Genomic DNA, 18,913 nt, shown 5'->3' on the forward strand with positions numbered 1-18,913 from the left:
CCGGATAATAACCAATCATCCCACCAAATTTCATGCGATTTGGTTTAATACTTTTTGAGTTATGCGATGAACACGCATACAAATAAATATAAATAAATACACGGCGATCAAAACATTACCTTCCGCATTTTCAATGCGAAGGTAATAACAACGTATCACAAAAGCAGGTTGCATCGAGGACCACTGTTGTTATTGTGCAGATGTACTGTTCAACAATTTAAGCTCTCCTCCATTCGCTAACTGTATCGCTTTATGTCTCGGTCACACCTCGGATCTCGCCCCTCTTCTGGTGTAAAATAGCTTCTCGATTAAAGTTTCGAGCAGCAAAGCACAGTTTTCATCCAGTACTTCTGTCAGCTCCAACCGTATGACTGCTGCGCCACCTGATACTGGGAGTTGGCCCTAATAGCACTGGTGTGTGTGTGTGTGTGTGTGTGTGTTGTAATGTGAGAATGAAGGGCAGTAATGCATCAAGAGGACAGGAAGCATGGGCGCATTGTGACTAAGTCAGGTACAGGCTGGCACCGTGAGGCAGAGAGCAGATCTTCACCCTGTGGCACCAACGCACTCAAAGCATCGGCTGCGCGCCTTTCCGAAGCGCACCGATTGATTTCAATGGCCGACCGCACACCAAAAAGCCTTTTGAGTTTGTCACAGACGCCTCTCCTCTGCCCTCGGGTCGATTTTTGGGAGCGTCAAATGAGGCCCGAGCTGTTTTTTCTGCAAGGAATAAAAAATCAAAGCGATTTGTTTACCTCATAGGAGGATCGTTTATCAAATGAATAAATAATGAAGCAATTCTAGTATTTTTTAAGTCCTAAAAACTCAGTGATATGTACAGTATTCCATGAAAAGGATCACATGACGCCAATTTGCCATGAGATAAACCTTCATTAATATCATATAAATAATTCAAGAGGTAAGTGTTAAGGGTTGTCTGCATTACACACCAATGTCGCCTGGATATTTAAGTTATCCTCACGTAACTATCATGAAATGTCAACACCATTGACATTTCATGAGCGCCAACTGCCGTGCGCCAATGAGGGGCGTCATTCATCGCCGCCGTCAGTGCGTTGTGGTCCTCTTTAAATGGTTCCCACCTCCGGATAACAAAACACTTGGCACCTCTGGGAAAGTTTGCTATCTGCGTTACGGCGTTCACCGATATACCACTTAACAACACAGCCGCTGGGTTTACATTTGAACAGAGGGAGATAAGAGGGAGCGGGCCAGAATTGAAGCTGCACTGATAAGATTCTTTTATGTGGCAAAACCACTTAATAGCAAGATCAGATCTGCTCACATTCCACAGGTTTTAATCAGGGACATTTCTTCTGCATGAAAAGATGAATCAAATAAACTACCACCTCAATCCCTGCCACTATACGCACATCGTTGGAGTCGTATGCTGAACTCTGAACGGACACAATTCCAGTTTCAGCAACTCAAAAGAGAGGCAGGGTTAGAGGTTAATAGAGAGACGGAAATGAATAGGATACCAAGTGATGGAAAGATGAATGCCTCCTTTTAGCTATCGCTCACAGACAGAGAGACAGCATCTACCAAACCCATTGGGTGGGAAAGAACCAAGCGTCTATCAAGGAAAAGCCAACAGGGACAAAGGGATGGAGGGGGAATGATTCTGGGAAATTTCACTTCAACTACACAGAAAACATATTCCTTTTCTGATGACTTTAGCATAATTCAATCACAGAATCACATCAAACAGAAATGAAAGGCGTTCTTGTTTCTCTGTATTTCCACATTCTCACAGAAATGTGAAGGAAACTGAGTGAAAAATGTCCATGCTACAGGAAAGGTCACACATTATTCATCATTATATTACAAATAATAATAAAAGAATATCTGTGCCCTCTCTCACTGTCCCATATATATATTATGAATACTAAACTAACATTCACTCCATGCACATACATAACAATACTTCTTGCAATTGACATATAGAGTAAACATTACCCTATGCTTCATAACACATTAACAACAATATCAATATTCTTCCTAATATTTCCTATTACAATATCTTTCTAGATGTATTAATTTAAAGCACAAGACCTCTCTGTACATGTGCAACATCAAAATAAACTATTACAACCAAACAATATATATATATATAAGCTTACATTGACTGTATTTCCATTTAAGGTCAAAGTACTATGTAGACACATGCCACTCCCCCCATCTGCCTACTCTGACAGCGAGGGACTTCCCAGACTCACAGGACCTTGTAAGGAGATACAATAAAGTACGGCCCTTACTTCTCTTTGTCAAGAGCACCACATTAAAGCATCCGACCAACACAAAAGTCCAACAATCCATCACAGGGACTTGTCACGGCGACTTTCCCTGGCAGCGCACCTGGCTATGTATACTGATGTGGAGCACCGCTTCTGATTACTCTTACATGTGACGGACGGCTGTAATTAGGTGACGGGAGAGTGAAACAGGGAAGAGGAGTATGGAGGAGGACGGGCTTTCCCAAAGAAAGAATACATAAAAAAACATAGTGAAATTCTGTAAACAGAGCATTTACAACAAGATACAAAGATTTGTTTTTTAGTTGAAACCTCTCTCAATACATGCCGGAACGCCATGTCGAAGGAGGGGGGCGGGGCTAAAGAAGACAGCGGAGAATGACGTTGCAAGGATATTATTGACGACGTTCACAAATTGTTATCGACATTTCATAAAATGAGGCCAGTAGTAGCTCGTATATTGGTTTTCCAGGCACTTAAGTCTAATGGTCTCGGTCAACATAATGGCACGGCAGCATCCGCCGTGACGCTCCCATCTGCCCCGCTGGCGCTCGATAAGTAACTTAAAACGTGGACTCTGACGATTTCTCTCCTCTCAATCGGCCTCCACTCGCTGGTCATGTACGCCTTTACTTTTGCCCAGAATAGAAGAAGAAGAAGAAGAACATTTCTTCAGCAGAAATGCAGGAATAGACACGGCGTGTTCGCGTGACTTGAGACGAGCGCGGCGGGCGAAGACACAAATGGAAACGGAGCCACAGACGGAGAACTTGGTGACAGAAACACCGTTTAATGAACAAGTGCTTTCCCTGGAACATTACCCCCCCTTTAACAAAGGTGCATGATCATGAAGGTGCGAGTCACACGTCTGCGTCGCTCTGATGAAATCTGACTTTTCGCTTGCATCTGTTGTTCATCTGGTGAGAACTCGGATCAGGGCGACATCCATAGATCGCTTATTCCATTAATCTGACGATTCTTTCGTTGATTAATCCTTTCACCTTTAAAGAAAAGTGACATCTTCCGATATCCTGTTTTGTCTGACCAACAGTACCAAATCCAAAGATATTGGGTTTGCCGTCATGTTTGACAAAGACGAGGATCATGTCCTCATGTCCGAGCAGCTGGACACAACAAATGTTCATCATTTAGGCTTAGAAACTATCAAAATAGTTGGCATTTAATTGTCTGTCGATCGCCAAATCCGTTAACTGAGTTAATGTTACAGCTCTAATTGTTTCATAACACACACACACACACCAATTAGGGGTTGGAGAGTCCACGGGGCAGGGAGAGGACTCATTTACTCTGCACCCAGGTGAGTCAGAAACCCACCATTGCTCTCTCACTCCCCTCCCATCCCTGCATCCTCTGCTCGCTGTAACTAGGCAACGCAGGCATGAAACGATTCAGATGGTGGAGGCGGGCCCATCAAAGGAAAAGGGCCTGCTTTCTTTGTCTCTGTCTCTGTCTCCCTCCCTCTGAGGTCAGGGACAGGAGGAGAAGAAGAAAACAAGCAAGCATTCCTCAGATATGTCGAGGAATGTAGGATGTAGTTTTACGACAATTTGAAAATATTCCGCCACAATTATCCTGGCTAAAATACTTGCCATCTCGGTAATCATAAAGAAATGTTTAAAACTCCTCAATGTTCTTATTTCGTCACAGATGGGACACACCTCTTTTATTTAGTGAGCATCCTTTTTCGTGGAAAACCAACAGACGATAATACATCATGATATAGAGCATGACTGAAGAAATGGTTGTGTGTGTTCAGGTATTCAGCTGTGTTTAGCTGCAGCCGTAGTGGGAAGTAGCCAATCAAATGCTGCATTAAATCAAAGAACGCTTGCGGCGAATGGCTGCCAGCAAAAGCAGTCATTATATTCTAGAACCTCCATAGAGCCAGATACCCATCCACCAGGGACCGACGCTTCCTAATCACTTCTTCTTTTACTTTGGCATTTAGAATAACATATGCAGTAGCCATTTACATGGCAGTCAAGTGTTGTGGAGACTGGAGAGTGTTATCATGTACACTACCGTTCAAAAGTTTGGGATCACCCAGACAATTTCGTGTTTTCCATGAAAACTCACACTTATTTATCAAATGAGTTGCAAAATGTATAGAAAATATAGTCAAGACATTGACAAGGTTAGAAATAATGATTTGTATTTGAAGTATTAATTTTTTTCTTCAAACTTTGCTTTCGTCAAAGAATGCTCCTTTTGCAGCAATTACAGCATTGCAGACCTTTGGCATTCTAGCTGTTAATTTGTTGAGGTAATCTGTTTAAATGTCACCCCACGCTTCCTGAAGCACCTGCCACAAGTTGGATTGGCTTGATGGGCACTTCTTGCGGACCATACGGTCAAGCTGCTCCCACAACAGCTTAATGGGGTTGAGATCTGGTGACTGTGCTGGCCACTCCATTACAGACAGCAGACCAGCTGCCTGCTTCTTCCCTAAATAGTTCTTGCACAATGTGGAGGTGTGCGTTGGGTCATTGTCCTGTTGGAGGAGGAAATTGGCTCCAATCAAGCGCTGCCCACAGGGTATGGCATGGCGTTGCAAAATGGAGTGATAGCCTTCCTTATTTAAAATCCCTTTACCTGGTACAAATCTCCCACTTTACCAGCACCAAAGCAGCCCCAGACCATCACATTACCTCCACCATGCTTGACAGATGGTGTCAGGCACTCTTCCAGCATCTTTTCACCTGTTCTGCGTCTCACAAATGTTCTTCTGTGTGATCCAAACACCTCAAACTTGGATTCATCTGTCCATAACACCTTTTCCAATCTTCCTCTTTCCAATGCCTGTGTTCTTTTGACCATACCAATCTTTTCTTTTTTGGCCAGTCTCAGATATGGCTTTTCTTTGCCACTCTGCCTAGAAGGCCAGCATCCCGGAGTCGCCTCTTCACTGTCGACGTTGACACTGGCGTTTTGGGTACCATTTAAAGAAGCTGCCAGTTGAGGACCTGTGAGGCGTCTATTTCTCAAACTAGAGACTCTAATGTACTTGTCTTCTTGCTGAGTTGTGCACGGGCCTCCCACTTCTCTTTCTGCTCTGGTTAGAGCCCGTTTGTGCTGTTCTCTGAAGGAGTAGTACACACCGCTGTAGGAAATTTTCAGTTTCTTTGCAATTTCTGCATGGAATGGCCTTCATTTCTAAGAACAAGAATAGACTGGCGAGTTTCACATGAAAGTTCTTTTTTTCTGGCCATTTTGAGAGTCTTACCGAACCCACAAATGTGATGCTCCAGATAATCAACTAGCTCAAAGGAAGGCCAGTTGTATAGCTTCTCTCATCAGCAAAACAGTTTTCAGCTGTGCTAACATAATTGCACAAGGGTTTTCAAGGGTTTTCTAATCATCCATTAGTCTTCTAAGGCGATTAGCAAACACAATGTACCATTAGAACACTGGAGTGATAGTTGATGGAAATGGGCCTCTATACACCTATGGAGATATTTCATTAGAAACCAGACGTTTCCACCTAGAATAGTCATTTACCACATTAACAATGTATAGAGTGTATTTCTGATTGATTTAATGTTATCTTCTTTGAAAAATAAGAACATTTCTAAGTGATCCCAAACTTTTGAACGGTAGTGTATTTAAACTCCATTCCTGGGGTAAGAGGAAATGTGAAGGTAAAGAAATATGCACATTTTAATATAACAGACATGTAATAGTTAAATAGTCCCCATCCAGTGTGTTTTTTGCCCAGAAGGTTAGTCTTTCTGTGACTGTCTCTCCCCGAGTATGATAGGAAGGGCTTCTGTGCTAAGCTCTGTCATACTTCGTCTATGTTGACATTTCCACACAACACATGCATGCAGGCAAATGTTGGCATATACACACACAAATACACACACAAATACACACAAGCCCCCACACAGGCATGAGCAGCCATGAATAAATCAACACAAACACAGCTGAATAACAATGGATTTTGAGAGTTGTTTAGCTGACTGTCAGCATTCACATTAAGTGTTCTAGGATAGGCTCCTAGATGTGTTCTTACTGGAATACTCGGACAATTCTATATTTTGCAACTATCGACCTCTCTCTGGTTTAATGACTTAAAAAGAAAGTCCCTTTCCCGTAATAACACTGCAGCAAGCCACTGCACTACTTCCCCCGCTATATCAGACTTGATCTATTCGAACATGAGTTGTTTTCAATAGGAGAGAGCATCATGTCACAGGAAAGCTCACATGTGCTTTCAAAGCTGGCATGAATACGGAAGGTTTGCCATTTGAAAAGCAATTCTTGCCATTATTCGTTGGAGCTATCAGACAGAAGAAAACTGCTCATGCTGATGTTGGGGTGTCGACCTGTTTTTCCTGTGTAATGATAGCAAAACATACATTTTCAGTTATATGTCCATAGTACTACAAATTATATTATGAACAGTGTTTCCCCTAGGTTTACAGCTTCAGGGGGGCGGGGACTAGTGCCGCTGCTAGCCATGTTGGTGCCCTAAGCTTAACTCCTTCACAATGCCCCCACTGAGATAGGAAAGGGACCCACGGCGAGCGGAGTCGACGGGGGACGGGGGACGGGGGGGGTGCTAGTGGGAGTGTGCTCACCTCGGCATCGGAGCTCTGCGACGCGCGAGACGGAGAGCCGAGAAGTGTTAACGCGACACGAAGAGACAGAAATGACATGCTGGTGTAGAGAGACGATCAATAACAGACGTTTAGTTTAATAAAAGAACAAAGGCGTCTTTCAGAAAAGGACCTGACATTACTGCTGCTGCTGTAGAGAAAATTACAGGGTGGCGGGCGGAGATTTCAGGGGGGCGGGGCGCCACCCTGTTAGAATGGTAGGGGAAACACTGATGAAATAAAAGGGCTGCAGGCCTACGAAGTTGCTTTGCAGGGGGGGGGGGGGGGGGGCTTCCCCACGCATCCATTTATCCCATGAATTGCAATTTACTGGCAAAGCAAAGAGCCTTCGGTCATTTTTCGAGGGAACATTATGCATGCCGTTTCATCCACACACTGCAGTGTATTCAACAAGTCCAACAGCAGCTGTTGAAGGGCTGATGTAATGTCATGAGAATGGATGCGTGGCTCTGTGCAGCACGGCACTGTGGGTCTGGAACAACAGCAGCAAAGAAGTTGCTTTTTCTCAAAGTGAGGGTTAAACGACTCATTTCATCCAGAATTAATTTGGAGACTAGCAATATATTATGAAATTAGACATTACTATACACTGCCCACTGCTTTTTTCAATAAATGGATCATTATCAACAGTAAATAAGTGTGTTTAGTCAGATAAAGAGAAAGTCATACGATTAATTAATAGTTTAAACTTCAGCATCATTGTGATCCCACCAGTATACCACTGGTCTTATAATGCTAAACCCACTACAACGTATGCTCCGTTTTGGCTTTTTAGATTGGATAATGAGGCATGTAAAAAACTAATTGTCTGGTTCAGGCACAAACAGGTCAGCTTTTGGTCAGAAACACTCTGTGTGTCACTTGGTCAGAACAGAGTGTGAGGTGTTACATGTAGATCTTGAATCCTATTGTGAAGAGTTCAGTGAGGTCAAACCCAGTGGTAGAGGGAGTTGAAAGCACCACCAGTGGCGGCTGGTGGATGTTTTTTTTGGGTGGGGCCATCCAATCAATTTCAGCAAACAATTCAGTGATTCAATGCAGCAAAGGTTTCAAATACGCATTACTACTTTGCAGTTAAATATCTAACATTTAATTCAAGACATTTATATAATAAAGGACATTTTACTGATACAATTCAAAAAGCCAAAGTTCTTCTCTAAAAACGGGTCTTGGCGGAGGGATTTTAACGAGTTAGGGCCGGGTCTTCTTGGAAGATCAGTGCTCAAGCTTGCGCTCGCCATGGTCATGTGAATAAAATGGCGGCTTCCCTAACAAGATTCCCAAATTCTTTTGGGCAAGATGACTTTAGCCCCAAGCTGAACCTATTGGCTAAATTGTATGTCACTCATTTATATATTTAATAAATAATTGGCTAAACTGATTCTAAGACCTGTGGGCACAAACGATTCTGCCCCAGCTCAGCTGTTACAACCAGACAGGCGGAGAGGACCTGGAGGAAAAGCATATATCCTAATTAAAGAAATATTACTGGGTATATTCCATATCTCAAACACAAAAAATGACAATTTGTATAATTTATAAATAAAAATGTAATTAAATTATAATCTTGTTTTCTCTTTTTTGTGGCTACAGGTGGGTGGGGCCAGGCCCCGTGGCCCTCTATGGGCCAGCCTCCACTGAGCACCACTCTGCCAAAGCAAACACACGGATTGCATTATGCAAGCTGATTTCTGAGCACTGATGGGAATGTAATAAAGACACTTAAAAAATCCACACATTTCTGTTCTTCCACCTTACAAGAGGCGAACACTCTTGGAACGCGCCCCAAACAATTAGGATGGAGACTCGGATCTCAGAGGCCATTACCACGGTTTACTATGCAGCTGTCTGGAAAAACCAGAGCTTAACATTTTGAAAGCACAGAACCAAAGAAAAAGCAGAGGTGGAACCATTTTGCCAAGCCCCCTTTAGTCTCAGGAAAGCACCCGTTTGGCCTTCCAACACACTGATTAATGGCTCTGTGTGGACAGGTCTTCTGACGCCCTTCTCTCTGTTGACATTCCACATGCAGCCATATCTGTTCTTTCTATTGTCGAGGGATGACTTTTCTTTAGAGCCTGAGGTTTTCTTTTTTTGCCTTTACTAATACTGCCGCAAATGAAGCACAGATAATCTACCATATCAATTTGTCGGGACAAAAAAACCTTTTCATGTTGTGCCTTTGTAAAATCCTGCTTTGATTGTTCTTTGTCCTAGTCTGAGAAATAAGCGCAATGCGAAACCAACAACAGCGAGAAAAAGAAAAGCGTATCACACAATGGTAGCATTATTCTGTAAATATAGACTGTCCACATTTGAGCTCAACTGTGAATAACTAACTCCAGTATCAACTACATCCCACTTTAACCGCTCTACGTATGCTCCCAACCCCGTGATCTAACCCCAGACAGTGTTTAAGAGGTTGGATAGGTGTTACGACTTAATGGCATTGAAAATGAATGGATGTCTTTCTTCTTTTAATGGGTATTCCTGATCAGTGGACCAGAGGCTGTTCTCCGCTCTCGCCACCAGAACAGGCAGAAGACCAACGTTATGTCCATTTCTCAGGAGACGGCGGCGAGGGAACGCGTGAGCAGGTAATTTGCGGGCAGCCGATGCATCTTCCCCGCTCGTAGGCAGAGTCCGGCCCAACCAGACACCAGAATGAGATTGTCACAGGCAATTGGGTTTTCATTACCAGTCTGTACATCCATTCATTTGTTTTTGGAATGGAAACGATGTGTTGCTCATCTCGGAAAGAATTTGCCCTTTTTTTCCGTGAGAAAGGATACAAGAAGCAGTCCAAAGGGATGAAATGGGTTTTATCCGGCAATAATTTGATGAAGCTTAGGCCGACATGATTCAGAATTTCACCACCACTTGTGCTACTTTTTATTTAATGCAGCTACAAAGGAAAAGAGTTTTAAAATAGGCCTGCTGGTTGTGAAGTGAGGCTTGCCATTTGTGTTCTGGGGTAGAGATGAATTGCTATTGATGACGTAGCGCCACAGAAATGATCCATCCTCGTGACCAAACCATGAATCCAGAGAATACTTGTCAGATTATCCATATTGAGAGTAATCGTCAGTTGCAGCTTTGAAAAGAAGTCAGTGTCTACGTGTTCGTAGAAAGACTTTTACCAATAAAAATCAGCCAGCGTGTTTGAAAATAATCAAATTAACAACAAATCAATGACTAAAATGCCACGATCACATCATTACCGAGTGAATAGAAGGTACTTCGACACATTTGACACCTGCCTGCCCTCACCAAGGCTCTGAATCTTTAAATAGTTCCTATTCTGACATTCATAATCCTATCACCAACTATCCAAGAGGAAAGGTCCTACCTGACCCTGACTGCTCCATGTAGGCATGCCAAAAACAATTAGATCCATTGTTGAAACATCTGCCTATTATATTCTTGATTAACCATAAGTCTTTTTGAGAAAATGTTTACCAAAAAAAACAATTATTATTTTTGCTGACAATTTCCTTGAGCCCAAGGTGACATATATGGACTACTTTAGTTTCACAGTAGCAAACCTACAACTATTCAATTTACTATTTCATACAGAGAAGAGCAGCAAATCCTCTGTCCAATGGCTGGCCTTTTTGTTTGAAGATTAATTTTCTGACCACTGATTTGTCAATATGCCAACGTTCCCTGAAGCGGTATGTGTGCTCTCACCCTCATTTACAATGGCTTCTATTTCCCCAAATACTTTTGCTGGGTTGCTTAAGGCATGTTAGACTTTAAGACTTTTGTTTTGACCATTTCCCAATAAATAAATAAAAGAAAAACATCCCACCCGTGTTGTTGGTTTTGCTATCCTGACATGCTGCAACGCAATAATATAACAGACATTCTATAAGATTTTAAATTGCAATGTCAGGAAAAAATAGAATTGATTAATACAAATCATACTTCCCATGGCTTAGCATCTGTAGACCGTTTCGAAGGATTGATTTAACCAACTGTTAACCAAGTTTATTTTGTATAGCCCATTCTCACAAATTACAAATTTGCCTCAGAGGGCTTTACAATCTGTACACAGAGACATCCCTGTCCCAGAACCTCACATCGGATCAGGAAAAACTCCCAAACAACCCTTTCGTGGGAAAAAAGGGAAGAAACCTTCAGGAGAGCAACAGAGGAGGATCCCTCTCCAGGATTGACAGGTGCAATAGATGTCATGTGTACAGAAGTAACAACACATTCAATGAGTATGACCGAGTGTATTGATGTATTCATTGAGTATGCATGAATTTGCTGTTGTCAGTATCGACAGAGAGGGCAACAGTGAAAGTTATGTTGCCAGCATTGGTGACACCAAATTGAAAAGAAACCCAAACAGTTATTTCTGCCTTCTTTATGGTTGACTTTGACTGTGACACCAAACTGTGACATATGCTGCCCTGTTTTCAGCCGCTCATCAAACTGTGGTCAGGGGCATTCTGAAAAGAGCTGGCTGTCTTGATTTAGTTCACATACAAAAAAGACTTTGCTAAATTTGTATTTGGCTCTTCAAACACTTCAATGCTTAGACATTTCGAACTAGCACGAGGAAAATGGCAAAGTATCCACCATCCGCTCTACTTAGCCAGCTTAATGCTTCATATATTAATAATGTCCCGCTAAAATGAGTAAAGTTAGTCAGTAAATTGAGAAATGTATCAACTGAATAATCGATAAGGAAAACAATCGTTAGTTGCCCCAGTTTACATTGCTTTTCACCTCAGAAACAATCCAAATGGAATCGGATCATACCTCGTTATTCTAGGTCAACTCGTCTGGAAGTCATATTTAGAAGATTCCCCAGGCTCACCAACCGGCCATGAATAATCCATGTGCAGATTTCAATTAGCCTGCAAGCAAGACTCATCACTATGTGCGTGCTCCAGAAATAACTAACTTTGACACACACACTGGTTCGGAGCCGTCGCTCATTTACAGATGTCCAAGTTAAGTAAAACCTAAGCAGGGTGAGATATCCATCTGTTTCATATTCCGTCTCGCTTTCCAGTCTCTCTCTTATTTCTGAGGCATCATAAGTGGCCTCGGTTTTCCTTTACTAAGAGCGGCTGTGCAGCAATCCGGCATTGCAACATTCTCTGATCAAATCGAATCTAAAATTAGCCCCGCTGTCCGTGTGTGTGGAGGGTCTGGAAGTTGCAAAGAGTGTCTCTCGCTCTCTTCTTAGCGCTGCAGAGACGCTGAACCTGGTGAGGTTGGGCCCTAACGCGCACATGTCGATGTCAATCTGTCTTCTTCCTCTCTGATCCCCCTGCCCCCCCATAATGAGCTCCTGTTATTCTTCCGGTTATCTGTATCTATCTGCGAAAGAGGCTGTTTGTTGCACACTTTCTGTCATGACGTGTCACGGATGTCGCGGCGAGAGAGGACCCAAATGCCGACATAACTTCTGCAAAACCAATATTTAATTTCCACAAACTAGACAGGACGACAAAACGCGGACCAAACGGTACGAAGCCACACTGGGAATGAGACGAACAGGGTTTACATACACAGGCAGGCGGAGGTGATTGGACAACGGGGAACGAGACACAGGTGGACACAATGAGGGCGGGGCCAGCAATCACACAGAAGGAAACAATCAGGGCCAGGGCAGACAATCACAGGGAGACAGACGACACAAGGACTTCAAAACAAGACACAAAACAAGACACAAATTCCGGGTCGTGACACTTTCCCTTGTTTCAAACATTTTAATAAAAATGTAAAAAGGAAATCGCTCCCCTGAAACTGAGATTAGAATATATAACATTTGGATAAGATTGCCCCCACCCCCATATTTGTCTATTTACAGAAAACAATTAATTAAATTACAGTGCCACTACCTATTGCTGGCTTTGTATTGTTTACAACGGTTTGGTTTGGCACTTTTTTACCAAAGCACTGCTGCCAGCACCCAATATCCAAAAAGCCTTTTATAGACTTTAGAAAGCACGTCTTTATTTAACTCCCTAAGCATTTTTCATATCAAAATGCATTTGGTCTGGAGAGCATCTCGGTGACCTCACAATTCAATTCAATTCAGTTTATTTGTATAGCCCAATTTCACAAATTACAAATTTGTCTCGGAGTGCTTTACAATCTGTACACATAGACATCCCTGCCCCAAAACCTCACATCGGACCAGGAAAAACTCCCAAATAACCCTTCAGGGGGGGAAAAAGGGAAGAAACCTTCAGGAGAGAACAGAGGAGGATCCCTCTCCAGGATGGACAGATGCAATAGATGTAATGTGTACAGAAGGACAGATTTAGAGTTAAAATACATTCAATGAATATGACAGAGTGTATGAATAGTTCATAGTAGGCATATTCCACAAGACCCCAGTCAAACAGCACAAGTGGTTTCCTCCCTAAAGGAATCAATGACTTAAGCGTTGCGTTGATAGCAACCATAAAACTCAACTACCCCTCAGGTAGTAGATGTGCTCGTCGACGTGTCCTCCGGAAAGACCCTTTCGCACTCGTGAGGATGGAAGGGTGTGCGCCCGTGGCGTCACCAGTCAGCAGTTGCCATGGCTAATTATTGTTTGGGGATTTTTTTGTTGGATCACATGCTCAACACGCGCACACACGCAGGCACACACACACACACGCATACAAATCTGACTTCAAATCTAACTTATGAGAAATGATCAACACAAGAGAAGAAAAACCTTCGGCAACTATTTTCTCACTTTTTCAAAGGACAGATAGCAAATCTCACTGCATCACACTCTCCTTGAACATTTCCATTAATTACTCTTTCGCAAAGTCCTCAAGATTATATGCCCTCCACAGTATGTGATTTTCCATTGCCTTCACTCGCTATAGAGTGTTATTCCTCCAGAGGACGGGCACAAGCTCACTCCAGCCAGCTCCCTCTCCGCTCAGACACAAACACCGCACACACAACCTGAGACACAGCAGAGGCGGGGGCAGCATCATCACCCACACAACACGTTTCTCCAACAGCTTCTTCCCTGCCACAGTCAGACTGATGGCAAAACAAAACTATTGAAAAATGTGTAAACAATAACCCAACACCACCTAGCTCGCTTATCATGTGCAATATGTGAAATATTACAATTATTATCTGTGAAAAATTTGCAATATTCTAATCTGTGCAATAGCCCCACATAACCTTCCTCCACCTCTTGAAATGTCCAATATCCCCATATAACTCTCCCCTTTCCACTCTTTTCTTTTCACAAGCTAGGAACAGCACTCAGGGCGAGCCTTTTTATGAACATTTGCCCTCTCCTTTTTAAGTTGAGAACCTGTTTTTAAAATTGTATTTAATAGTGTACATACCTTATGTATAGTGTGTTTTTTGTATTTGTCTTATGATAGTGTGTTTCTACCTCTGTCTGGACTGTTGGCCTATGCACAAATGGCAAATAAAAAAACCTTGAACCCTTGAACAAGCGTCTTCCGGCTGTGGAAAAGCCGTTAGATATACAGTGACAAGGTCATGGGGTCATTACCTAAAGACTTGTGTAAATAGCTTAAACAGGACAATCCCTGCCTCCTCCTCCCATTGTCACATTTACTCTCAGCGTGGTCATTTCGACCTCCTGACATTTGGATGAGCCTCGTCACCCACTGGCACAAGTTGCTTCAAACCACTTTGAAGAACTATTGTCATTCATCATTGATTTATTGTCAGTTAGTTAATTTTTCTCTATAAAATGTCCAAAAAAGAGTTAGAGCTGATATATTTAGTTGATTGATTGTTTCTTCTTCTTCAGCTGATCATTTCTAAAAACTACTAACACGTGCTGATTCAAGCTTCTCATGTAAAGATGTACTACTTTTCCTTGTTTTGTATCATTGTAAACTGAATATATTTAGGTTTAGTTCATTTGGTCGGACAACACAAGACATCTGAGGATGCTTTTTAGGATTAATAGACCAACTGATTAATCGAAGGCATGGTTCCCACTCTGGATGATTGAAAGAAAAGGATTGTGGGCTTGAGCAACACAACTTGAGTTTCCATTGTGACTGGTTTCCCCCCGTGAGCAAGCTCGGAGCAGAACTGCTGCCGCTTCTTCGGATGGAAAGATGAAGGCCTGGGTGATTCGTACATCGGATGAGGATGCCTCCAGAGCCTCCCTGGGGAAGTTATTTCTAGGCACATCCAAATAAGAGGACCCCTCTGGGTAGACCCGGACCATGCTGGGAGAATTATCTATATATATTGGACGGACTGGGAATTAGTTAGGAAGTAGCTTAACTGAGAGGGATGTCTCGGCTGCTTCCCCGCTATGTACATTATCTTTCTGTAGCATGTATATCCTAAGTGGCATTTGGCCTAGTTTGTTTGTGTGTGTCAATAATACACAATTAGACACATTTTAGAACAAATATTTGCGCTGTTGTCCGATTTATTCCGGTAAATAACAGAGCAAAGCATATTTAGTTACCAACAACTGTGTGCATGTTTTACAAGCCAAAATCAAAACTAGTCCTCGTTTTGCTGAGGGAAAACCCCCAAACATCACCGATGGGCCCTGCGGGCGTCAGATCTAAAATGTACAGTAGAGTGCAACTGCTGGCCCGGTAATGAGCACTGATATGTGATGGCTGCGTCATTTCCCATGCAGAGCTCCGTGTAGGAAGTGAACCGACACCCTGCTATGAACACTGCCCATCATGATCACATCGCCTCTCACTGGAGCACACATTCACACTCGCCCTTCAACACACGGGGCCAACCTCTCTCACACACACTCACACACACACACACACACACACACACACACACACTCACACACACACACACGCTCAGGACACCAAATAACAAGGCAGCACTAAGCTGGCAGCGATCTAAGTCAATGTGTAATAAGGATGGCATAGTGAAACTAATACGAAATTACTCTCTAATAGTACCGTTTCCCCAGCTAAAGGTATGTGTACTTTAGCATCCCGGTTTGGAAACCACTGACATGAGTTACAACAAACTGGAAGCCCCAAGAGAAGGAAGCCTGCCGTGTTGTAGCTAGTTAGTGGCGTAATGGGGGTGGGTGGGTCCTTTGCACAGATGTTGCAAGCTGTCGTTAACAGCATACGTCTTGTAAAAGAGCGAATCACCGCAGCGATATATTACAACACGACTACGATAACGAGAGTAATAATATACCTAAGCGTAATGGCTATGTGTCATTTGACTTCTTCTTGTACATGTTATTCAGACACGACAGTAAACATTGGGGGGTTGGGGGGTAGCTGCATCTCCATCTTACCGTCTAGATTTTCTCTGTCGCTGATGTGCTGGAGGTTGCAGCCCGTGTCCTCCCGGCTCAGCTCCGGCTCCGGCCGGTAGGGCTCGAGCCTGGAGTGGTTGTTCCTCCGGTGTTTGGGGCTCGAGGACACGCAGCAAGAGGTCGTATTCCCCATGGTGTGAGCAGGTTTTGGTTATAGTCCAAAGCCCCCTTCCACCCCCCCTCGACTGTATCTTCAGCCTTCTCCTGGCCCTGCTGATAACGCGACTACGAGAGAGACAGAGAGAGAGCGAACCAGAGAGAGAGAGAGAGAGAGAGAGAGAGTCCGAGACAGAGGGAGAAAACGGGGCGGTAACGCGGAGAGCCAGACCTGGTGCAAACTACAAACCCCGGTATCCGTTAGCGCTACACGCCCTTCCCCCGTGTCCACAGCAGGCTGCGCTGAGCCGGTGAAGTTCGGACATTTAAAAGGCTGATAAAACGCCCCGGTAGGCTAATAAATCGGAGGAGTAGCCCGACGTCCCCGGCGGTCCAAACGTCCAGGCGAGGTCAGATAGTGCCTCTATTTCACAGCCGTCGACTCCCTCGCCTCGTAATTTCCGTCCGAGCGTCCAGTTATCTCCGCAAACGCATATTAAAACACTATTTCTTCATGACGACCAGGATGAGTGTGAGGACATGGTGTGTTTGCTCGTCGGGGGGGAGGTATTTTAGCTCTCAGCACTACATTGTTGCCGATGTACTGTAGACTGCTGCTGCTACATCCGCTGTTGTGTGGCTTTCAGGTGCTCCCCATAAAGTCGAATTTTCGACACTTGTGTTAAAAGATGGCTTCGTACTTTTAAATGCATGAAGTAAACCTTAAGCCCAGTCGTTTTTAATCCACGGAAGTCCGGGAGAAAACCATAAAAACCAAAAAGAAAGATAAACCTGGGAAACTAACCGCCTCATTTGATGTCCGAGGTGTTTTATGATTTTGTGGCATTGTTTGTCATTTGCATGTTTATATTTTCAAAGAGCAACGTACACAATAGTAGTATTCTTTTTTATACAGTTACTCACTCTCTAATCCTGCTGTTTGTTATTTTGTACCAAGTCGGCGACGTGTATGCAATTTTACACTGGAATATCCGGTAGCACGTAAACACACCTTAAACAACTACATTATTAATGCTATGAGGAACGGTTCCGGTTCAAGTGGGTCGTTACAATGTAATAAAAGGACAATTGTGACAGGCTCTTTAAAAAAAGGGCTACAATTAGGTATTACATATATCAATATAAATTCTAATTGACGAAAATATGTTCTTAAATGGATTCAGGTGGGTTCTGAAGGCCGTAAATTATTCCTTCCATTCCACTACTGTTTATCTTCAGGCAGTAACCTATCATTAGAATAATAATCAGATGTATTGGCCATGTTTCCGTTGCTCTCAGGATATATACACATACATGGACACATAAACAAGGACAACAAAATAGAACAAAGGTAAGCATAAACATTGACCTACTATGTGTACGCACACACACACACACCCACGCGCACGCACACACGCACACGCAGGTGCACGCACACACAGATATATTAAGTGCAATGATGCAGATTTCAAGGATGATTGAATAAATCTAGAAATATTGTCAGCTGTGTGTCTCTAACATTTAGTTTTTTAATAACAGTAAACTATGGTCTACCGAGCAAAACAGGTGAGCTGGTGCTTTATTTCAGTGGGTTACGACATGGCATGGACCCAAACATGGACATCTGTCTTTTCTTTCTTTCTCATATTTGTGAGTGCCAGTTAATTACAGGATCTTGACTCATGACGGACATATCCACCAGGGCTTTGTGTTGCCTGTGAATGTGTGCTGCTCATACCAAACCTATCTGCAGGATTAAACGAGATTAGTGGAGGTCATCGTAAACAGAGTGAGGTCCCGAGGAACAGCCTAATCCTTTGAGATGATATCCATGACAGGCAAGACAATATGGACACCGTGATAGCGTTGAAGAATGTATGGCTATTGATTGGCTTTTTGTTTAACACGATCACGTGTGGTGCTGCAGTGCAGCCTGCTGGTACTGCACCTATATTGCATTAAATGAGAGAACAATGCAGTCAAGAAAAGAAAAGACTCTTTTAAAGCTGTTTTTAAAATCTATAAACAATGATCACAGACTGAAGCATTTAGCATGTCATAGGCTAACCAAACTATGTATTATACAGTGACTTCACAGAGACAATGGCATGGTGTAATTGCTGTCTGGAACACAAAGCAGCACCACCTGCTCTCATTAATACAGTAAGATTTAAATGTTGGGTGTAGTCAATTCACTCGGGACAGAATTTCCTTTTTCCCTACTGGTGCATTCCAAGATGTGATGTTTGTCTCTGGCAGGGTGGACATTGACTGTGTTTTGTTATTGACAGGACAGGAATAATGTTTCACAACAGGCACAGGTGCAGCGCAACTCTCAGGGGTTTTGGATTCTTTAACACTTTTAAGAATCTGTCTACTTTCGATCTTTTGTGTGTTTGCACAAATGGAAGAAGTGACAATAAAGATGACTTTGACTTTTGATTCTTGCCTTGTTGTTTTGTTTCCATGATGTGACCCCATCAAAACTGCACATGCGGGGGGGAGTGAGAGAGCGGGGATCACCGTGAGCAAACCATGTGCACATCTTTGATTGTTGAGTTCCACGTAAAAGATAATTCCAATAACAAAAGATGAATTAGTTCCTCATTTACAAAATC

At 43.0% G+C, this 18,913-nt stretch overlaps 1 protein-coding gene across 4 annotated transcripts in view; it reads right to left on the minus strand.

The window, feature by feature from the left end:
- ccny (cyclin Y) overlaps positions 1-16,919 on the minus strand; it is a 43,255-nt gene extending 26,336 nt beyond the window's left edge. For 2 of the 4 annotated variants that reach the window (XM_056433415.1, XM_056433413.1), the window contains exon 1: positions 16,179-16,919. In XM_056433415.1, coding sequence (XP_056289390.1) covers positions 16,179-16,332 — 154 coding nt within the window. In that variant the 5' untranslated portion in view covers positions 16,333-16,919. The remainder of the gene's footprint in view (positions 1-16,178) is intronic. The other 2 variants (XM_056433414.1, XM_056433416.1) reach the window with 2 other exon arrangements.
- Between the last annotated feature and the right edge of the window lie 1,994 nt (positions 16,920-18,913).

This window comes from Pseudoliparis swirei, chromosome 16 (genome assembly GCF_029220125.1).
Source record: "Pseudoliparis swirei isolate HS2019 ecotype Mariana Trench chromosome 16, NWPU_hadal_v1, whole genome shotgun sequence".
Classification (NCBI taxonomy): Eukaryota; Metazoa; Chordata; class Actinopteri; order Perciformes; family Liparidae; genus Pseudoliparis; species Pseudoliparis swirei.